We start from the raw sequence: 20,649 nt of genomic DNA on the forward strand, positions 1-20,649 counted from the left end.
AGGACAAGGCTATAGGTGGAGGGCAGGGTAAGACCCGCTACATCTTCACTGGAGGGCTCAGGACAAGGTTATAGGTGGAGGGCATGGTAAGACCCGCTACATCTTCACGGTAGAGCTCGGGACAAGGCTATAGGTGGAGGGCAGGGTAAGACCCGCTGCATCTTCACGTTAAATCTCGGGACAAGTTAATAGGTGGAGAGCAGGGTAAGACCCGTTACATCTTCACAGTAGGGCCCAGGACAAGGTTATAGGTGGAGGGCAGGGTAAGACCCGCTACATCTTCACTGGAGGGCTCAGGACAAGGTTATAGGTGGAGGGCAGGGTAAGACCCGCTACATCTTCACTGGAGGGCTCAGGACAAGGTTATGGGTGGAGGGCAGGGTAAGACCCGCTACATCTTCACAGTAGAGCTCGGGACAAGGCTATAGGTGGAGGGTAGGGTAAGACCCGCTACATCTTCACGGTAGAGCTCGGGACAAGGTTATAGGTGGAGGGCAGGGTAAGACCCGCTACATCTTCACGGTAGAGCTCGGGACAAGGTTATAGGTGGAGGGCAGGGTAAGACCCGCTACATCTTCACAGTATAGCTCAGGACAAGGTTATGGGTGGAGGGCAGGGTTAGACCCGCTACATCTTCACGGTAGAGCTCGGGACAAGGTTATAGGTGGAGGGCAGGGTAAGACCCGCTACATCTTCACGGTAGAGCTCGGGACAAGGCTATAGGTGGAGGGCAGGGTAAGACCCGCTACATCTTCACGGTAGAGCTCGGGACAAGGTTATAGGTGGAGAGCAGGGTAAGACCCGCTACATCTTCACGGTAGAGCTCGGGACAAGGTTATAGGTAGAGGGCAGGGTAAGACCCGCTGCATCTTCACGTTAAATCTCGGGACAAGTTAATAGGTGGAGGGCAGGGTAAGACCCGCTACATTTTCACAGTAGGGCCCAGGACAAGGTTATAGGTGGAGGGCAGGGTAAGACCCGCTACATCTTCACGGTAGAGCTCGGGACAAGGTTATAGGTGGAGGGCAGGGTTAGACCCGCTGCATCTTCACAGTAGAGCTCAGGACAAGGTTATAGGTGGAGGGCAGGGTAAGACCCGCTACATCTTCACAGTAGGGCCCAGGACAAGGCTATAGGTGGAGGGCAGGGTAAGACCCGCTACATTTTTTTATAGTCCTATGACTTCTAGCATTTCCGACAGTACTTTAGTATGATGAAATCTCAAACAATATACGGTCAAGCAGAAGGACCAGGAGAAGTATAACGTATATATATTTAATATTAGTACACACAGTTGAACAGACGTATCGTATTATTTTCATGCTTCGATGTTTGACATAACCTTGTTATGATTATTATGACGAGTGAGTGAGTATGGTTTTACGCCGCTTTTAGCAATCTTCCAGCAATATCACGGCGGGGGACACCAGAAATGGGCTTCACACATTGTAGCCATGTCGCGAATCTAACCCCAGTCTTCGGCGATACTGTATATAGATCTGTTTGCGCACACCTACATACAGTCAACAAATAATGATGTATGTCGACATTTAAACAATCACCTATTAACTTTTCAGGTAAGAAGACGATCACATAAACATCTGAAACCGTTAGAACGGTTTACCAAAACAGAAGGAGAAGAAGAATACGGTAAAAATGTAGGGGATTGATTTGAGCCCAGCGGGGAGTGATCTGAGCCTTGAGTGCGTGGTTTGGGCCTAGTAGAGGGGAACGACCTGAGCATAGGATAAAAACACTCTAGAGAGATTGTTAAGGGCGTTGAGCCTGCAACATCGGGTTAGAATAGGTCTCCAGCATCCCATGCTTGTCGGAAGAGGCGATAAACGGGATCGAATGGTCACGCTCGCTGACTTGGTCGATACATGTCATCGTAATCATATTAAAAGTCGATGCTCATGATGTCAATTACTTGATTGTCTGGAGTCATTGGAGATTCAGTTCATAGATACAGTCCTAGATGTAGCGTCAGTTGTCCAAATATACGGGAAAATAAATTAGTATTACACATTCAATGAAAAGATCCGATGCTATTCAACATTCACGACTTCTCTAGTGTGAATGGTGAACATATCAAGATTGTATCGCCCACTCATCTAAGTCAGGATACTTCAGTTTATAAACTCAACACACTTGCGACAACAATAGTAGCTATGAATATATGTTAACCCCATGTTCTAATAAGTTGCTTGGTTGCTTGTTGACCAGTTGATGTAGATCACAAACAACACAAACACCTTGTTTTCAGATGCAAACGTCTGAAGGTGTACGTGATGGCCTATTTTCATAGGAACCAACGATGTTCGATTGATTAAGGAATACATGGCACCGGTGAAATGAATGTTAAATAAATAACTGGCGACTGACACATTTTCAGTAATCACGAGTACCATGTCGGTTATTCTATTTATTACCAAATATCATTCCCAACACATTAATTTGAAGATATAAAGCTGAACTTTTTTGTAAGCCGGATTCCTTGTCTGCCGCCGACAGCATGCGTTACCTATTGTTTTCTGGCGTCATTACACTGAGGGACTTCATTCTATTTGTTTTGTTCAAATTGTCATTTTGACTGACAAATCAGCAGTTAACAACTCCATAACAGTTCCCGGGGTCAGGTGAAGCGGGACATCACATGGCTACAATGCTATTGGAACACTGTCAACCTCGACAGTACATGTATCTGGTAAATACGTTGACAGGTCATATTTGTTCAAATCTTAACAAATAAATTCAGTAAAAAAGTGCAACAATTTCAAAATCCCTTTAATGAAGGGTGTTATAGTAATATATTCTAACTATGTTTGGGAAAGGGGATTCATTTCTAAAACTTAATTAAAAAAAGCATAAATAGGTAAACTATTCAGCTATGTAAAATGATTTCATCGTAAAGGGGAAATTTGTGCTGCAATAATATATGCAATTTCTGTCCTTTGATTTTTAGTTATCGTAATTATGTTAAATTGTTAATAATTTCACAAATCGGAACAATATTGATCCTGACACCGCATTCATGTATTTGTATTACATAGAATAAATACCTTTTTAATCTGAAATGTGGTTTTAAAACTTAATTCAGCTTGAGCTGAATGGTGTGAGACTTTGAGCCCGTACATTACACTTTGGCTCTGTCCACAACATTGTGTTAAATGTATTATATCAATAGTTTCCTCAGTTGAGCATCGTTCAACGGCCCAGATAACTTTCATAATTTGTGTTATCCATATGTTGTGACAATGTAACATACCCATTCTGTCTAGCAGGCTACAGGACTATTGTGATATGGGTGAGATCCCTTCAACAGAGCAAGTAGGATTAACTGTGTCGAGTTGTTTTAGATGACCCAACGTTCCAGACACATATCCATGGGTTCCAAAGAAAAGGGCGTGTTCGGAAATCATACAGGATGTTTCATATCAATATGTGTATTTAACATATCTTTTAAGGAGATTTAAAGAAACATGTCGCTATTTGTTTAATATGTAACGAAAACAATGTGCACAGAACACTTTCCTTAACTGCGAATATTCATCATGGACATCATAAGAAACCCTGCTTACATTTATCATACAAGAGGCCTACAACACAAGAGGCCTACAACAAAAGTGGCCTACGACACAAGTGGCTTTCAACAACAAGAGGCCTAAAAACAAAAGAGGCCTACATCACAAGTGACCTACAACACATGAGGCCTACAACACAAGTGGTCTACAACACAAGAGGCCTACAACACAAGTGGCCTACAACACAAGAGGCCTTCAACACAAGTGGCCTACAACACATGAGGCCTACAACACAAGTGGCCTACAACACAAGAGGCCTACAACACAAGAGGCCTACAACACAAGAGGCCTTCAACACAAGTGGCCTACAACACAAGAGGCCTACAACACAAGTGGCCTACAACACAAGAGGCCTTCAACACAAGTGGCCTACAACACAAGAGGCCTACAACAGAAGATGCCTTCAACGCAAAAGGCCTATATCACAAGTGGCCTTCAACACAAGTGGCCTACAACACAAGTGGCCTACAACACAAAAGGCCTACAACACAAGAGGCCTACAACACAAGTGGCCTACAACACATGAGGCCTACAACACAAGAGGCGTACAACACAAGAGGCCTTCAACACAAGTGGCCTACAACACAAGTGGCCTACAACACAAGAGGCCTTCAACACAAGATACCTTCAACACAAGTGGCCTACAACACATGAGGCCTACAACAGAAGATGCCTTCAACGCAAAAGGCCTACAACACAAGAGGCATACAACACAAGAGGCCTACATCACAAGTGGCCTTCAACACAAATTGCCTACAACGCAAGTTGCCTACAACGCAAGTGGCCTACAACACACGAGGCCTACAACACAAGTGGCCTTCAACACAAGTGGCCTACATTACAAGTGGCTTACAACACAAGAGGCCTACATCACAAGTGGCCTTCAACACAAGAGGCCTACAGCACAAGAGGACTTCAACACAAGTGGCCTACAACGCAAGAAGCCTACAACGCAAGAGGCCTACATTGCAAGTGGCCTTCAACGCAAGAGGCCTACAACGCAAGAGGCCTACAACACATGAGGCCTACATCACAAGTGGCCTTCAACACATGAGGCCTATAACACAAGAGGCCTACAACACAAGAAGCCTACAACACAAGAGGCCTACAACACATGAGGCCTACAACACACGAGGCCTACAACACAAGAGGCCTACAACACATGAGGCCTACAACACAAGAGGCCTACAACACATGAGGCATACAACACATGAGGCCTACAACACAAGAAGCCTACAACACAAGAGGCCTACAACACACGAGGCCTACAACACACGAGGCCTACAACACAAGAAGCCTACAACACAAGAGGCCTAAAACACATGAGGCCTACAACACACGAGGCCTACAGCACATGAGGCCTACAACACACGAGGCCTACAACACATGAGGCCTACAACACAAGAGGCCTACAACACAAGAGGCCTACAACACAAGAGGCCTACAACAAATGAGGCCTACAACACAAGAGGCCTACAACACATGAGGCCTACAACACATGAGGCCTACAACACATGAGGCCTACAACACAAGAGGCCTACAACACATGAGGCCTACAACACAAGAGGCCTACAACACATGAGGCCTACAACACAAGAGGCCTACAACACAAGAGGCCTACAACACATGAGGCCTACAACACATGAGGCCTACAACACAAGAGGCCTACAACACATGAGGCCTACAACACATGAGGCCTACAACACACGAGGCCTACAACACATGAGGCCTACAACACATGAGGCCTACAACACATGAGGTCTACAACACAAGTGGCCCATAGGGGAACCATATTGTTCCTAATAGGTCAAGATGCGGACCAGTGGAACGGAACAGATCACAATGTTTACCCCCACGTGCTCTTTGTTAGTGAGCAGACGACTGAACCTCTCAGCCAAAACCACGTGGCGGCGGGCGGGTGCGGGAAGTTGGTCGCGGGGGCAAGGATCTGTGCAGTGTCAACACACCAATATGCGTATGCGTAGAACAGGCAAATTTTGCCAGACTCCTGGGTGCAGTTTAATCTGGTCCTCGTCAAAGAGTCATTTTAAATTTTAAATTCAAACTAAACATTTGCAAACACTCTGGTATATAATGGACAGTCTATATGGTAAGACTTGGATCAATTCAGAGTGAATCTAAAATGGTGCGCATTGTGTAACATTTAGATGACGACAGACAATACCACCATGTGGATCCTAACAGTTCATAATTCTGGCAATCGATCAAATCGTTTTCCAATCTGATGGAATCATAATCTTTGTTTAACACATTTTTGTGCTTTTTTAAGCACACTACCACAATCACAGAAAGACATCTTCCAATAGAATATAAATACTCACGGACAAAAGAAACTAGATGTTGGGTCGGCTGCCCAAATGTACAAAGATACAGTCCTAGATGTGGCGTCAGTTGTCCACATGTACATACATACAGTCCTAGATGTGGCGTCAGTTATCCACATGTACATACATACAGTCCTAGATGTGGCGTCAGTTGTCCACATGTACATACATACAGTCCCAGATGTGGCGTCAGTTGTCCACATGTACATGTATACAGTCCTAGATGTAGCGTCGGTTACCCATATGTACATAGATACAGTCCTAGACGTGGCGTCAGTTGTCCACATGTACATATATACAGTCCTGGATGTGGCGTCAGTTGTCCACATGTACATGTATACAGTCCTAGATGTGGCGTCAGTTGTCCACATGTACATAGATACAGTCCTGGATGTGGCGTCAGTTGTCCACATGTACATGTATACAGTCCTAGATGTAGCGTCAGTTACCCATATGTACATAGATACAGTCCTAGACGTGGCGTCAGTTGTCCACATGTACATATATACAGTCCTAGATGTGGCGTCAGTTACACACATGTAGATAGATACAGTCCTAGATGTGGCGTCAGTTGTCCATATGTACATATGATACAGTCCTAGACGCGGGGTCAGTTGTCCACATGTACATAGATACAGTCTTAGATGTGGCGTCAGTTGTCCTCATGTACTTAGATACAGTCCTAGATGTGGGGTCAGTTACACACATGTAGTTAGATACAGTCCTAGATGTGGCGTCAGTTACACACATGTAGATAGATACAGTCCTAGATGTGGCGTCAGTTGTCCACATGTACATAGATACAGTCCTAGATGTGGTGTCAGTTACACACGTGTAGATAGATACAATCCTAGATGTGGGGTCAGTTATGCACATGTACATAGATACGGTCCTAGATGTGGCGTCAGTTACACACATGTAGATAGATACAGTCCTAGATGAACAGTCCTTGATGTGGCGTCAGTTACACACATGTAGATAGATAGGGTCCTAGATGTAGGGTCAGTTATGCACATGTAGATAGATACAGTCCTAGATGTGGCGTCAGTTGTCCTCATGTACTTACATACAGTCCTAGATGTGGGGTCAGTTACACACATGTACATAGATACAGTCCTAGATGTGGCGTCAGTTACACACATGTACATAGATATAATCCGATATATGGTGTCAGTTGTCCACATGTACATAGATACAGTCCTAGATGTGGCGTTAGTTATGCACATGTAGTTAGATACAGTCCTAGATGTGGCGTCAGTTACACACATGTAGATACATACAGTCCTGGATGTGGCGTCAGTTATGCACATGTATGTGATACAGTCCTAGATGGGGGGTCAATTTTCCACATGTACATAGATACAGTCCTAGATGTAGCGTCAGTTGTCCACATGTAGATAGATACAGTCCTGGATGTGGCGTCAGTTACACACATGTACATAGGTACAATCTCAGATGTAGCGTCAGTTACACACATGTAGATAGATACAGTCCTAGATGTGGCGTCAGTTACACACATGTAGATACATACAGTCCTAGATGTGGGGTCAGTTATGCACGTGTACATAGATACAGTCCTAGATGTGGCGTCAGTTACACACATGTAGATAGATACAGTCCTAGATGTGGCGTCAGTTTTCCACATTTACATAGATACAGTCCTAGATGTGGCGTCAGTTACACACATGTACATAGATACAGTCCTTGATGCGGCGTCAGTTGTCCACATGTACATAGATACAGTCCTAGATGTGGCGTCAGTTACAGATATGTAGATAGATACAGTCCTAGATGTGGCGTCAGTTACACACATGTAGATAGATACAGTCCTAGATGTGGCGTCAGTTACACACATGTACATAGATACAATCCGAGATATGGCGTCAGTTGTCCACATGTACTTAGATACAGTCCTAGATGTGGGGTCAGTTACACACATGTAGATAGATACAGTCCTGGATGTGGCGTCAGTTACACACATGTACATAGATACAATCCGAGATATGGCGTCAGTTGTCCACATGTACTTAGATACAATCTCAGATGTGGCGTCAGTTACACACATGTACATAGATACAGTCCTGGATGTGGCGTCAGTTATGCACATGTAGTTAGATACAGTCCTAGATGGGGGGTCAATTTTCCACATGTACATAGATACAGTCCTAGATGTAACGTCAGTTGTCCACATGTAGATAGATACAGTCCTGGATGTGGCGTCAGTTACACACATGTACATAGATACAATCTCAGATGTAGCGTCAGTTGTCCACATGTAGATAGATACAGTCCTAGATGTGGCGTCAGTTACACACATGTAGATAGATAGGGTCCTAGATGTAGGGTCAGTTATGCACATGTACATAGATACAGTCCTAGATGTGGCGTCAGTTACACACATGTAGATAGATGCAGTCGTAGATGTGGCGTCAGTTACACACATGTACATATATACAGTCCTTGAAGTGGCGTCAGTTACACACATGTAGATAGATACAGTCCTAGATGTGGGGTCAGTTATGCACATGTACATAGATACAGTCCTAGATGTGGGGTCAGTTATGCACATGTACATAGATACAGTCCTTGATGTGGCGTCAGTTACACACATGTAGATAGATACAGTCCTAGATGTACAGTCCTTGATGTGGCGTCAGTTACACACATGTAGATAGATACAGTCCTAGATGTGGCGTCAGTTGTCCACATGTACATAGATACAGTCCTAGATGTGGGGTCAGTTACACACATGTACATAGATACAGTCCTAGATGTGGCGTCAGTTGTCCACATGTACATATGATACAGTCCTAGACGCGGGGTCAGTTGTCCACATGTACATAGATACAGTCCTGGATGTGGCGTCAGTTACACACATGTAGATAGATACAGTCGTAGATGTGGCGTCAGTTGTCCACATGTACATAGATGCAGTCCTAGACGTGGGGTCAGTTGTCCACATGTACATAGATACAGTCCTAGATGCTGCGTCAGTTGTCCACATGTACATAGATACAGTCCTAGATGTGGCGTCAGTTACACACATGTACATAGATATAATCCGAGATATGGTGTCAGTTGTCCACATGTACTTAGATACAATCTCAGATGTGGCGTCAGTTACACACATGTACATAGATACAGTCCTAGATGGGGGGTCAATTTTCCACATGTACTTAGATACAGTCCTAGATGTAGCGTCAGTTGTCCACATGTAGATAGATACAGTCCTGGATGTGGCGTCAGTTACACACATGTACATAGGTACAATCTCAGATGTAGCGTCAGTTACACACATGTAGATAGATACAGTCCTAGATGTGGCGTCAGTTACACACATGTAGATAGATGCAGTCGTAGATGTGCCGTCAGTTGTCCACATGTACATACATAAAGTCCTAGATGTGGCGTCAGTTACACACATGTAGATACATACAGTCCTAGACGTGGGGTCAGTTATGCACATGTACATAGATACAGTCCTAGATGTGGCGTCAGTTTTCCACATGTACATAGATACAGTCGTAGATTTGGCGTCAGTTACCCACATGTACATACATACAGTCCTAGATGTGGGTCAGTGCCCACGTGTGTCCTGCGACACAGTGAAGTAGGGTGTGTCTTCCATGTCAGTTTGTGTGGGTTCTGAGATGACTTGCCCTGATGTGCGAGTACGTCCAGCTCTCTGCCAGGTCTGTCCAGAACAGTGCAGTCGAGACGTAATTACACGTTATCTTCTTATAGTTTTGAGATAATATTTCTCACGCCAACAAATATTTCATGTCTTAAATCGTAAAAATGTAATTCCGTATTGACACAGAGCTGTGCTCCCATGACCAGGGGTGTCATTTAACAAGAATAAAGTAATAATAAAAACGAGGTAATAGGTGCCCAGGTTTATTACGGATTGCGTGAATAGGCGACAATATGAAGGACAATGTGAAGGATAAAAAATATCCAATTTATATTGACAATTGAGTAAACACACCAGCGGCGTAGCTAAGCAACTGTATTACAGTAATAAATTGAGAGTAGATAAAACAACTCCTTGACCAGATACCGACAGTCTGGGCGTTTAGCCAAAAGTGTGTTTCTTAACATGGAAAAAACACGAATAACAAATTAAGTTCAACACTTCTACACCCATGCGGAAGATGTTAGTATCAAAATATAACGCTGAACATGAGCTATTCAACGGTATCATTAAAGATATACAACAAGATATGTACAGTTACATTAGAAATACATTAGAAATATCTGTTACTGCTTAGATCCCTAATGTTTGAAAATAGTCACAAAAACATTTTCAACACATATATAAGGCAGCAAATAAATAAGGGAAATTCACAAACAATCAGATATTGTTCAGGAAGCGTCCCGATTCAGCCGTTACCAGTCGAATTCGTCCCGATTCTCCCGTTCTCAATCCGAATCTGATACGATTGGTATCTTCCGGATGGTAAAAAAACGATCGTCCAGATTCTCCATGAATGCGATCCGACAGAGATCAGACAGAGACCGGACAGTGAACCGCCAAAGACGGTTCGCATTCGGCAAGATCTGGACGCAATCTGGACTCAGTCGGGAAGAAACGCCAATGAACAATTCATGCCCGTTCATCACGACAGCGTCCCGATCCACAGGACACCGTCCAATCAACACAGGCCATTATTACGATTTTGATCCGATACAGCACAATCTGTCACGACATAGTCACGATTGTAATCCGACTAGACAAAATCGGCTAAGTTTAGCGAATGTGACGGGACACACCATACTGTCGGGAGTGCTTGGGCGACCTCTCTGGACCTTTTCCGATCCGTAGGACTCTGCTATGAACGTATACGACATCGTTCAGAAAATGATAGGACATTCCAGATCATTGAGGATAGTTATCCGACTTTTTCATAATCGGCACTGTGTGAACCTGGCCTTACACGGAAGACATGCTCCCCAAAACACTCCCGGGTCTTCTCTGCTGCATCCGACCCCCGACTTCTAGCCCAGACCACCTTCTGACATGGGACATTTGTCATGGGCCCATGTCTCCACCCACATGGAGCACTGCTGATGTAGTCGTGTAAGATGCCGCAATTCGCTGTGCAGAGTTGCGTCCCTTGGGTACGCAAGTCAACTATGCTTGAGGGTTCAAATCCCGATGCGCCTAAATTATGTTTCCAGGTTTGTCATCACCATACTCGTGATCATGGGTTTCACGAAAGTGGTAAAATGTCTGAGACCAGCATCACTTCGGGCTTTCCTCCCACATTAAAGTTAAATGTTGTTAAACCTAACGCACTCACCCTCTTCACCCAGATATACACCATACACGCCTTCGTGGAAGTACAGATGATCCCCTTAGTATATGCCCTATTAACAGACCAGAAACAAACAATCTACACCAGATTCTTCACTAACTTGAGAACCAAGGCGATTGAGATGACTACCGTGCAAGTAACGCTTGTACTGGCCTTTACAGGCTTTGACACAGTGCATCTGGCGTATAGTGCATGTAAGTTGGGTCTTCAGAGATCAGCATGTCGATCTGTTTGTGCTACGAGATGTTTCCCTTCCACTTGTTCCAGTGCAGAACATGGAAGATGTGTGGCTTAGTGCCCTGGAAGATGTGTGGCTAAGTTCCCTGGAAGATGTGTGGCTTTGTGCCCTGGAAGATGTGTGGCTTAGTACCCTGAGAGATGTGTGGCCTAGTGCCCTGGAAGATGTGTGGCTTAGTGCCCTGGAAGATGTGTGGCTTAGTGCCCTGGAAGATGTGTGGCTTAGTGCCATGAAAGATGTATGGACTAGTGCCCTGGAAGATATGTGGCTTAGTGCCCTGGAAGATGTGTGGCTTAGTGCCATGAAAGATGTATGGACTAGTGCCCTGGAAGATGTGTGGATTTGTGCCCTGGAAGATGTATGGACTAGTGCCCTGGAAGATGTGTGGATTAGTGCCCTGGAAGATGTGTGGATTAGTGCCCTGGAAGATGTGTGGCTTAGTGCCTAGGAAGATGTGTGGCTTAGTGCCCTGGAAGATGTGTGGCTTAGTGCCATGAAAGATGTATGGACTAGTGCCCTGGAAGATGTGTGGATTTGTGCCCTGGAAGATGTATGGACTAGTGCCCTGGAAGATGTGTGGCTTAGTGCCCTGGAAGATGTGTGGATTAGTGCCCTGGAAGATGTGTGGCTTAGTGCCTAGGAAGATGTGTGGCTTAGTGCCCTGGAAGATGTGTGGCTTAGTGCCATGAAAGATGTATGGACTAGTGCCCTGGAAGATATGTGGCTTAGTGCCCTGGAAGATGTGTGGCTTAGTGCCATGAAAGATGTATGGACTAGTGCCCTGGAAGATGTGTGGATTTGTGCCCTGGAAGATGTGTGGCTTAGTGCCCTGGAAGATGTGTGGCTAAGTGCCCTGGAAGATGTGTGGCTTTGTGCCCTGGAAGATGTGAGGCTTAGTACCCTGGAAGATGTGTGGCCTAGTGCCCTGGAAGATGTGTGGCTTAGTGCCCTGGAAGATATGTGGCTTAGTGCCCTGGAAGATGTGTGGCTTAGTGCCATGAAAGATGTGTGGACTAGTGCCCTGGAAGATGTGTGGATTAGTGCCCTGGAAGATTTGTGGCTTAGTGCCCTGGAAGATGTATGGACTAGTGCCCTGGAAGATGTGTGGCTTAGTGCCCTGGAAGATGTGTGGATTAGTGCCCTGGAAGATGTGTGGCTTAGTGCCTAGGAAGATGTGTGAATTAGTGCCTAGGAAGATGTGTGGCCTAGTGCCCTGAAATTTGTGTGGCTTTGTTCCCTGGAAGATCGGTTGCTTAGCGCCCTGGAAGATGTGTGGCTTAGTGCCCTGGAAGATGTGTGGGTGGCTTAGTGCCCTGGAAGATCTGTGTCTTAGTGCCCTGGAAGATGTGTGGATTAGTGCCCTGGAAGATGGGTGGCTTAGTGCCCTTGAAGATGTGTGGCTTTGTGCCCTGGAAGATGGGTGGCTTAGTGCCCTGGAAGATGTGTGGATTAGTGCCCTGGAAGATGTGTGGCTTAGTGCCCTGGAAGATGTGTGGATTAGTGCCCTGGAATATGTGTGGCTTAGTGCCCTGGAAGATGTGTGGCTTAGTGCCCTGGAAGGTGTGTGGGTGGCGGCTTGGTGCCCTGGAAGATGTGTGGCTTAGTGCCCTGGAAGATGTATGGCTTAGTGCCCTGGAAGATCGGTTGTTTAGTGCCCTTGAAGATGTGTGGATTAGTGCCCTGGAAGATGTGTGGCTTTGTGCCCTGGAAGATGGGTGGCTTAGTGCGCTGGACGATGTGTGTCTTAGTTCCCTGAAAGATGTTGTTTAGTGCTTAGGGCTTAGTGCTTAGTGTTTGTGTGCTTAGTATGCTTAGTGTGTGTGTGTGTGTGTGTGTGTGTGTGTGTGTGTGTGTGTGTGTGTGTGTGTGTGTGTGTGTGTGTGTGTGTTTTGTATGGAGGCAACGTTTATGCATCCTTGTATGCATATCAAAATAACACTGAGAAACATGTAAATACCTGGTAGATATAGATTAGATTCTGTACACATTAACTGTATACATATACTTGAATCAAATTGTATCTTTGTTTTCATATCAATTTACCGAAATGTATATCCTCCAGATGCAGTAATGTGTATCGCTTATATCTCTATATGTTTTGATGGTGACACGTCCTAATTCCCCAAAGGGTGAAGTAACGCCTTGAGCCATGAAAGCCAGCAGCTACTAAATTGTTTTGACCTGGAGCCAACAAATTTGGATACGAGTTAAGTTCTTTTCATATTTACATATTTTATGAGTGTTTCATTCATTTAACACATTCTCCCATTCATTCTCAACCCACATGGGTCGGCCGTGTGTCTCTTGGAAGTGCATGGGTCCGCTGGTCGTGCGTTCGACTCGCTCGATGCGCCTTGGTTTTGCTACTTGGCCTGTCTATACACATGGTCTTGGGCTGCGGTTCACGTGAACGACGTCCGTTCCTTTCGTCTTCGTTCCAACATTTAGATGGTAGTATATTATTTCGATTTCAAGTTATCTTCTTCATTTAAATGCCATGATTATATATGTGTCCCATTGTAGTGCCTTGTGGCCTCTGGAAAGATGGTGCTTAAACAGTTGGCATTATTCACAAACTAATTCAGGCCACATTATGCTTTTGCAAATCCTCAAACGTGTCGGTTCAATCTTGAGGTTTCGGAGAACTAAATGTTATATTTTTCCAATTAAAAAATAAAAGACACTTGTTTATTATACTTGCATGATTACCCCCACTTTGTTCCTATACATCGTTTCAACTTGCAAGACCTTGTGTTTTCGGAAAACACTTCGAATCTTCAGGATGGGAACTATTTTCATTCCGCTCATTCATTACGCCGAACCTCAGTATTCACATAACCTGTACACAAACGGAATATGTCGGCAGGTTCCATGTTTGCCACATCATTTGATTGATTCATCTGCATCCACTACATCCCCATCACACTTGGCCTTCACGACATCCGGACCTCCCACGGCAGAAAGCTGGAAGATTGCTAATTGGGGCACATGTTATTATTAATGTATTGTTGAACTATTGGGAGGGGGATTTGTCGGCCACAGAAGAGAAATATGGTCAGGATATCTGGAGTTTAGGTGGCCCCGTGTTTTGGGGTTGTTGTTTTTTTATTTTAACTTCAAGTAAAATGTTAAAACCACTTGGACTTAACCAAGCTTGACTAACAGACAACATATACACCTCATTGACAATAAAGAACAGAAAAGTATCAGTACTTGAAATGATACATAAATGACCATTGTTGTTCCGCCATGTTCGATACACATGTTTGCAGCTGGACCATGTCGGACCCCACCCCGGGGGCTGCCTGGACTAAGGTGGCGCACAGAGACCCCAACTGACCGTTGTTAATGAGTGCCCCCTCACTGTTCGTCGTCCAGTTGGGCATAGCTAGGTCTCCTTCCACATACGGACAATGAGTGAGGGTAAGTAAAAAGCTGTTTTGGTCGAAGCCCACACACTTATCCTTGTGTTTAAACCTACCCCATCTATCAACAGAAAATGTGTTCTCTTTAACAACGACAACAAACGACATACAAGTTGACGTGAGGCCTAAGTGTCCGGTATCAGCCACATACAGACAGTGTTTGGTCAAGGAGCTGGCCACCTCGCCATACTGTACATCGTCTTCTGATGGCACAGGTTGTTCTGGGAGGACAGTCTTCAGGAACCAAGAGAAACTCTTGCTCTTCCTTTGCCACCTCAGTCTTCGTCTTTCCTCAATGGACTCCCATTCAGCTTTGGAGAACTCAGGTTCAGGATCTTGCCAAGCTCTGATAGCCGCCCTCGTCAACTCTTTGTAATCATCCATCCAGACTTCAGCGACCCGTAAGTTGTTCTTGGCCACCACGTAATTTCTTTCCGCAGAACCGAAATTGATCTTTGTGTCTTTGAAGATGTGTCCCACCTTGGAGCAGGGTATGAGCTCCACCCTGCCCCCGGTCATCCACACGTTGAAAGACATCTCAAAATGTTCTCCTCCCCAGATAGCAAGACCGGAATCAAAGCGTCCCAAAGCCTCGAAGTAGGACTTTGTTAGTACAATAGACCCGCCTTGTAGAACAGGGAATGGGACTGGGGCAAAGTCGCTCCTCTTGAACTGGTTTAGATATTGCGGCAGAGGAAACCATAAGTAACTGCGATGGAAGACACCAAACAGTAAGGTATAACAAGAACAAGTCCACAACTGTGATTGAATGCGACGCATAAACATAGTTCAGAATGACGTATCAAATATAATAAAAATATCAACATTAGATTACAGACTGCGGTAAACACGTAGAGTGTGCCGTTAGTATAACTGTATTGTACTGCAAGACTAATAGACGACTGTTTTTATTGGTTCTTAGTAGTTTGCCTTGGATTACCACAATAATGTCATTTTATCACCAGATAAAACAAGAAGTGCCAGCAACATCTATTTCAAATGGTCATATATATCAACGTAATCAATATAAATCACAATTGCTGGACAGATTACTGATTGTTTGCTCATTACATTTCGCATACATTACCTGTACAACATTATGAAAAGCTTGTATACATTGCTAACACTTCTTACCTCATATCCCAGCCAAATCCACCTCTATGGTCTATAGTCTGGCCAGTGTCAATGTCGAATGTGTCCGACAATATGGGCGGTATTTCTGATTGAAGCACCAGCTCCTCCTCCTCCCCGAGGCGGTGCAGTAGTGGCTCCACCCAGCCGTGGTTCACTTCCATGTGGGCGTCCAGAAATACCAGCACCTCTCCTCGGGCAACGTCAGCCCCAAATAACCGGCTCCGTATCAAACCTTCACGCTTCTTGTTGCGAAGCAGTTTAATTCTAGGATCAAGAAGACTGAAGTAATCCTGCAAGTCCTGACCCAGGTAGCTGAAGGTACTCATGTCGTCCACCAGCAGGACCTCCAGCAACACTTGCGGGGGGGTCCGGGTCAGCAGGGCATGCACGTGACGCACTAGGGGGGTGAGAGCCTCGTTGTAAAACGGGGAGATGACGGATATTGTTGGAAAGGACGTGTAGTTGAACGTCCTCTCAAGACACTCTTTGGGTCTCGCGTCTTTGATATCTCGTGTGACTGGTATCTCGTCACTCCTAGTTAAATTATAACCATAATGGTCATCATCGGGTCGAATGTGGGATTTCATTATCTGATCCAACATATGTTCCAAGCGCAATGCTTTGTCGGGGGCAATGTCATACTTCTTGTAGGTGTCACTTCGTATCTTCCTGGATCTGTGAACGGAAGTAAATTCAGTGTGAACACGGAAAGCTGCATAGTGATGATGATCTGAGGGACCTTATACCACGGGGGCACAACTGGGCACTATCACAAATTAAATACTTAACACAAATTCAAACTCCCCAACATGACTGGCCAGTCCACTGGAACTTTCGGCCAGTCAAAGACCCATTGTATCTGCGTTACAATGGTATTAACTGGCTAAAACCTTCAAGAGAGGTAGGTATAGATCGTTGGAATATCATAGCTTTAGACGTAATACTTCTGGAGACTACTAATCTCATTAAAATCAGATAGGAGATCGCGTTAGTTGAGCTTTTAAATTAGCGATGATTCTAAAGTCTATGTACGACTGCGTGAAGCTGAACGAACTATGACGAAAGCAGAAAGTATAGAGACGCCATAATATTGCTATGGATACAGTCGAAGGAACATTTGTGTTCTCTGTTGGCTTTCACTTGTACAAATCAAAGATTTCCAAATTAAAGAGATAAAAAAATAAAGCCGAATTGTTTTAGAAAGCGTGCAGATAATTGTCTGAAGACCCGACGAAGTGTTGTCTTTAGATTCGCTTAGGGTTCACCCGTCTCAACCATGTGTGGAGTTGTCGGAAGATCTACAAGCAGAGAGGTTTCTGATCAGAGTAACAGATGTTAATTGGGAGACAACGAGGGGTGGCTGAACAGTTCGCACCCTACTTACCAATAATACGCGAACTATAGAAACATATGGAAAAGTATGTAAGATAAGAAGAGATGTTCCAAATGTGAACCGATGCATGACATATCTAACAATCAGTCGAGTGTTACCACAGTGTATTTATTCTTATCACGATATGCTGCACGTGATTTCCAAACTTCACACGCAAATCGTGCACGAGACAAATGGTGCATCTCGAGTCATGGATCTATGACGTCAGATGTGATGCGTTCATGAGCGTCGGTTCACAGAACATAACAGTATGTTCGTTTGTGCATCGAATTAATCTTGGATATGTTTCATATATTAACCAACTTGTATGGTATTCGCGTTTCTCTTGCCGGTGAGTGTATATACATTTAACATGCTTAAACGCGTCATTTGAACCAAATACACACCCAGGTTGCATGTTTCTGCAGGCAACAAAATGACGGTGTATTCTCTGTTGATGATAACTTGACAACATTGTCTACCGCGCTGTCATCAAGTATCTCCAAGAGGGGGGCCACGGAGTCCAGGGGAAGAGAGAGTCTTGATGATGAACCAGGATCAGGAAAACCTTCAATTGTGTGATTATGGGTGACTCACCACACGTCACATAGCCAACACGGCCGGCATCTCTCACGTGATGGATGAAGTGGGCATGACAAAGCTTTCAGCCCGCTGGGATCAGGAACCTACAGGTTAACCATCTCACGTGAGAATTTGAAGCAGACCCAGCTGATGTTGGGAGACGGGGGACGGGCAAATATTTGTACAAGTATCACTTGTCCCCAACTTGTATTTTCATGATTCAAATATGCTGGGTACAGCACTGAATAAGCAACAATATCAATCAACGCGGTTCCTCACAGTCAGACACAGTTTACAGCCACCTCTCGTACATAGAAAGAAATAACATGACTTAGTGTTGCTTGTGTATAAACATAGCTGTGCCTACTTCAGACGCTCGTTTCATGTTGAATAGAAAACGTGCAGTGGCTCAAGAAATACCTTTGATTATAATTATAGTTGTTTTAAAACCATATCATCATGCATTGGGTTTCACTGTTGTCTGGAAACAGAGGTAAGGACCTCAATATCGATACGACTGTCATAATATCCATCCTTCAAAACTCGCTTTAAGAAACAGGCCAATGAATTGAACTCACCCTGTCTTGACCGCGAGACCTCTACAGACCTCTGCACATATTGCCGGCTCGGGCTCATCTTTGTCAACAATCACATACAGAATACCCGCCATGAACATACCAGCTACACAAAGCTGCCATGTCAGAGCCGTGTTTCCTTCTCTCTTCTTCTTCTTCATGGTGAATAAAGGTGTCGCAGTGGTGGTGTCGGCATTTGATAGCACCATGCTGAGCCTGGCCCACCGGGTGAAGGCAACAATGTTATGTTTTGACTCAAGACAACATCCGTTGAGAACAATCAATTCGTGGGGTTGGAGGGGTGTGTTACTTGTGGTGGGAAAACATAACACACTACCAGCTTCCTTTGTTGTCAGTATGACAAGCTGATGTTTATGTCCACATGTCAAAACGGAAGATGCACGATTGTATCGATATTAACTGAACACGTGTAATAAATCTATCTTCGCCTTTTTTCATCACCGATGTATGATGATGATTTTGCTCAGATTTACTTAGTTATTTCAAACAAGAGTATTTGATGAAGTTTTTAGGATATCCGTTTTGACCCAGTTTGTGTAATTAGGGGATCGTTCAGAAAACGTACAATTTTCTGTGCAACAACTTCTGGTTCATTGCAGTTAGCGGCAAGTAGCACACAGCTAATGAACTAGATGAACAGTGACGATAAGATAAGTCCTGCCATTTGTTATTCTGACACTGATACTGAAACTAGTAGATCCACTTTGACCCTGATACTAAAACCAGTAGATCAACTTTGACAGTGCTACTGAAATCAGTGGATACACTTTGACAGTGCAACTGAAATCTGTGGATACACTTTGACACGGCTACTGAAATCAGTGGATACACGTTGACACTGCTACTTAAATCAGTGGATCCACTTTGACACTGCTACTGAAATCAGTGGATACACTTTGACACTGCTACTGAAATCAGTGGATACACTTTGACAGTGCTACTGAAATCAGTGGATACACTTTGACAGTGCTACTGAAATCAGTGGATACACTTTGACCCTGATACTAAAACCAGTAGATCAACTTTGACAGTGCTACTGAAATCAGTGGATACACTTTGACAGTGCTACTGAAATCAGTGGATCCACTTTGACAGTGCTACTGAAATCAGTGGATACACTTTGACACTGCTACTGAAATCAGTGGATACACTTTGACAGTGCAACTGAAATCAGTGGATCCACTTTGACAGTGCTACTGAAATCAGTGGATACACGTTGACACTGCTACTGAAATCAGTGGATACACGTTGACACTGCTACTGACATCAGTGGATCCACTTTGACACTGCTACTGAAATCAGTGGATACACTTTGACACTGCTACTGAAATCAGTGGATACACTTTGACAGTGCTACTGAAATCAGTGGATACATTTTGACACTGCTACTGAAATCAGTGGATACACTTTGACAGTGCTACTGAAATCAGTGGATACACGTTGACACTGCTACTGAAATCAGTGGATACACGTTGACACTGATACTGAAATCAGTGGATCCACTTTGACACTGCTACTGAAATCAGTGGATACACTTTGACAGTGCTACTGAAATCAGTGGATACACTTTGACAGTGCTACTGAAATCAGTGGATACACTTTGACAGTGCTACTGAAATCAGTGGATACACTTTGACAGTGCTACTGAAATCAGTGGATACACTTTGACAGTGCTACTGAAATCAGTGGATACACTTTGACAGTGCAACTGAAATCAGTGGATACACTTTGACAGTGCAACTGAAATCAGTGGATACACTTTGACAGTGCTACTGAAATCAGTGGATACACTTTGACAGTGCTACTGAAATCAGTGGATACACGTTGACACTGCTACTGAAATCAGTGGATACACGTTGACACTGATACTGAAATCAGTGGATCCACTTTGACACTGCTACTGAAATCAGTGGATACACTTTGACACTGCTACTGAAATCAGTGGATACACTTTGACAGTGCTACTGAAATCAGTGGATACACTTTGACAGTGCAACTGAAATCAGTGGATACACTTTGACAGTGCAACTGAAATCAGTGGATACACTTTGACAG

General features: G+C 44.3%; 2 protein-coding genes across 2 annotated transcripts; one reads left to right on the forward strand and one right to left on the reverse strand.

Moving 5' to 3' along the window:
* Positions 1 to 3,706: 3,706 nt before the first annotated feature.
* LOC139451005 (uncharacterized) lies at positions 3,707 to 4,606 on the forward strand. The gene has a single exon (XM_071232824.1). The coding sequence runs from the start codon at positions 3,707 to 3,709 to the stop codon at positions 4,604 to 4,606; it is 900 nt and encodes a 299-aa protein (XP_071088925.1).
* Positions 4,607 to 14,691: 10,085 nt separating this feature from the next.
* Positions 14,692 to 18,734, reverse strand: LOC139449474 (polypeptide N-acetylgalactosaminyltransferase 4-like). Its single transcript, XM_071230889.1, has 3 exons — positions 18,577 to 18,734; positions 16,045 to 16,719; positions 14,692 to 15,619 (listed from the first exon to the last, which is right to left on the reverse strand). The coding sequence occupies exons 1-3, from the start codon at positions 18,732 to 18,734 to the stop codon at positions 14,692 to 14,694; spliced, it is 1,761 nt and encodes a 586-aa protein (XP_071086990.1).
* Positions 18,735 to 20,649: the final 1,915 nt, after the last annotated feature.

This window comes from Haliotis cracherodii, unplaced genomic scaffold (genome assembly GCF_022045235.1).
Source record: "Haliotis cracherodii isolate W230 unplaced genomic scaffold, xgHalCrac1.p SCAF_8, whole genome shotgun sequence".
NCBI classification, from domain to species: Eukaryota; Metazoa; Mollusca; class Gastropoda; order Lepetellida; family Haliotidae; genus Haliotis; species Haliotis cracherodii.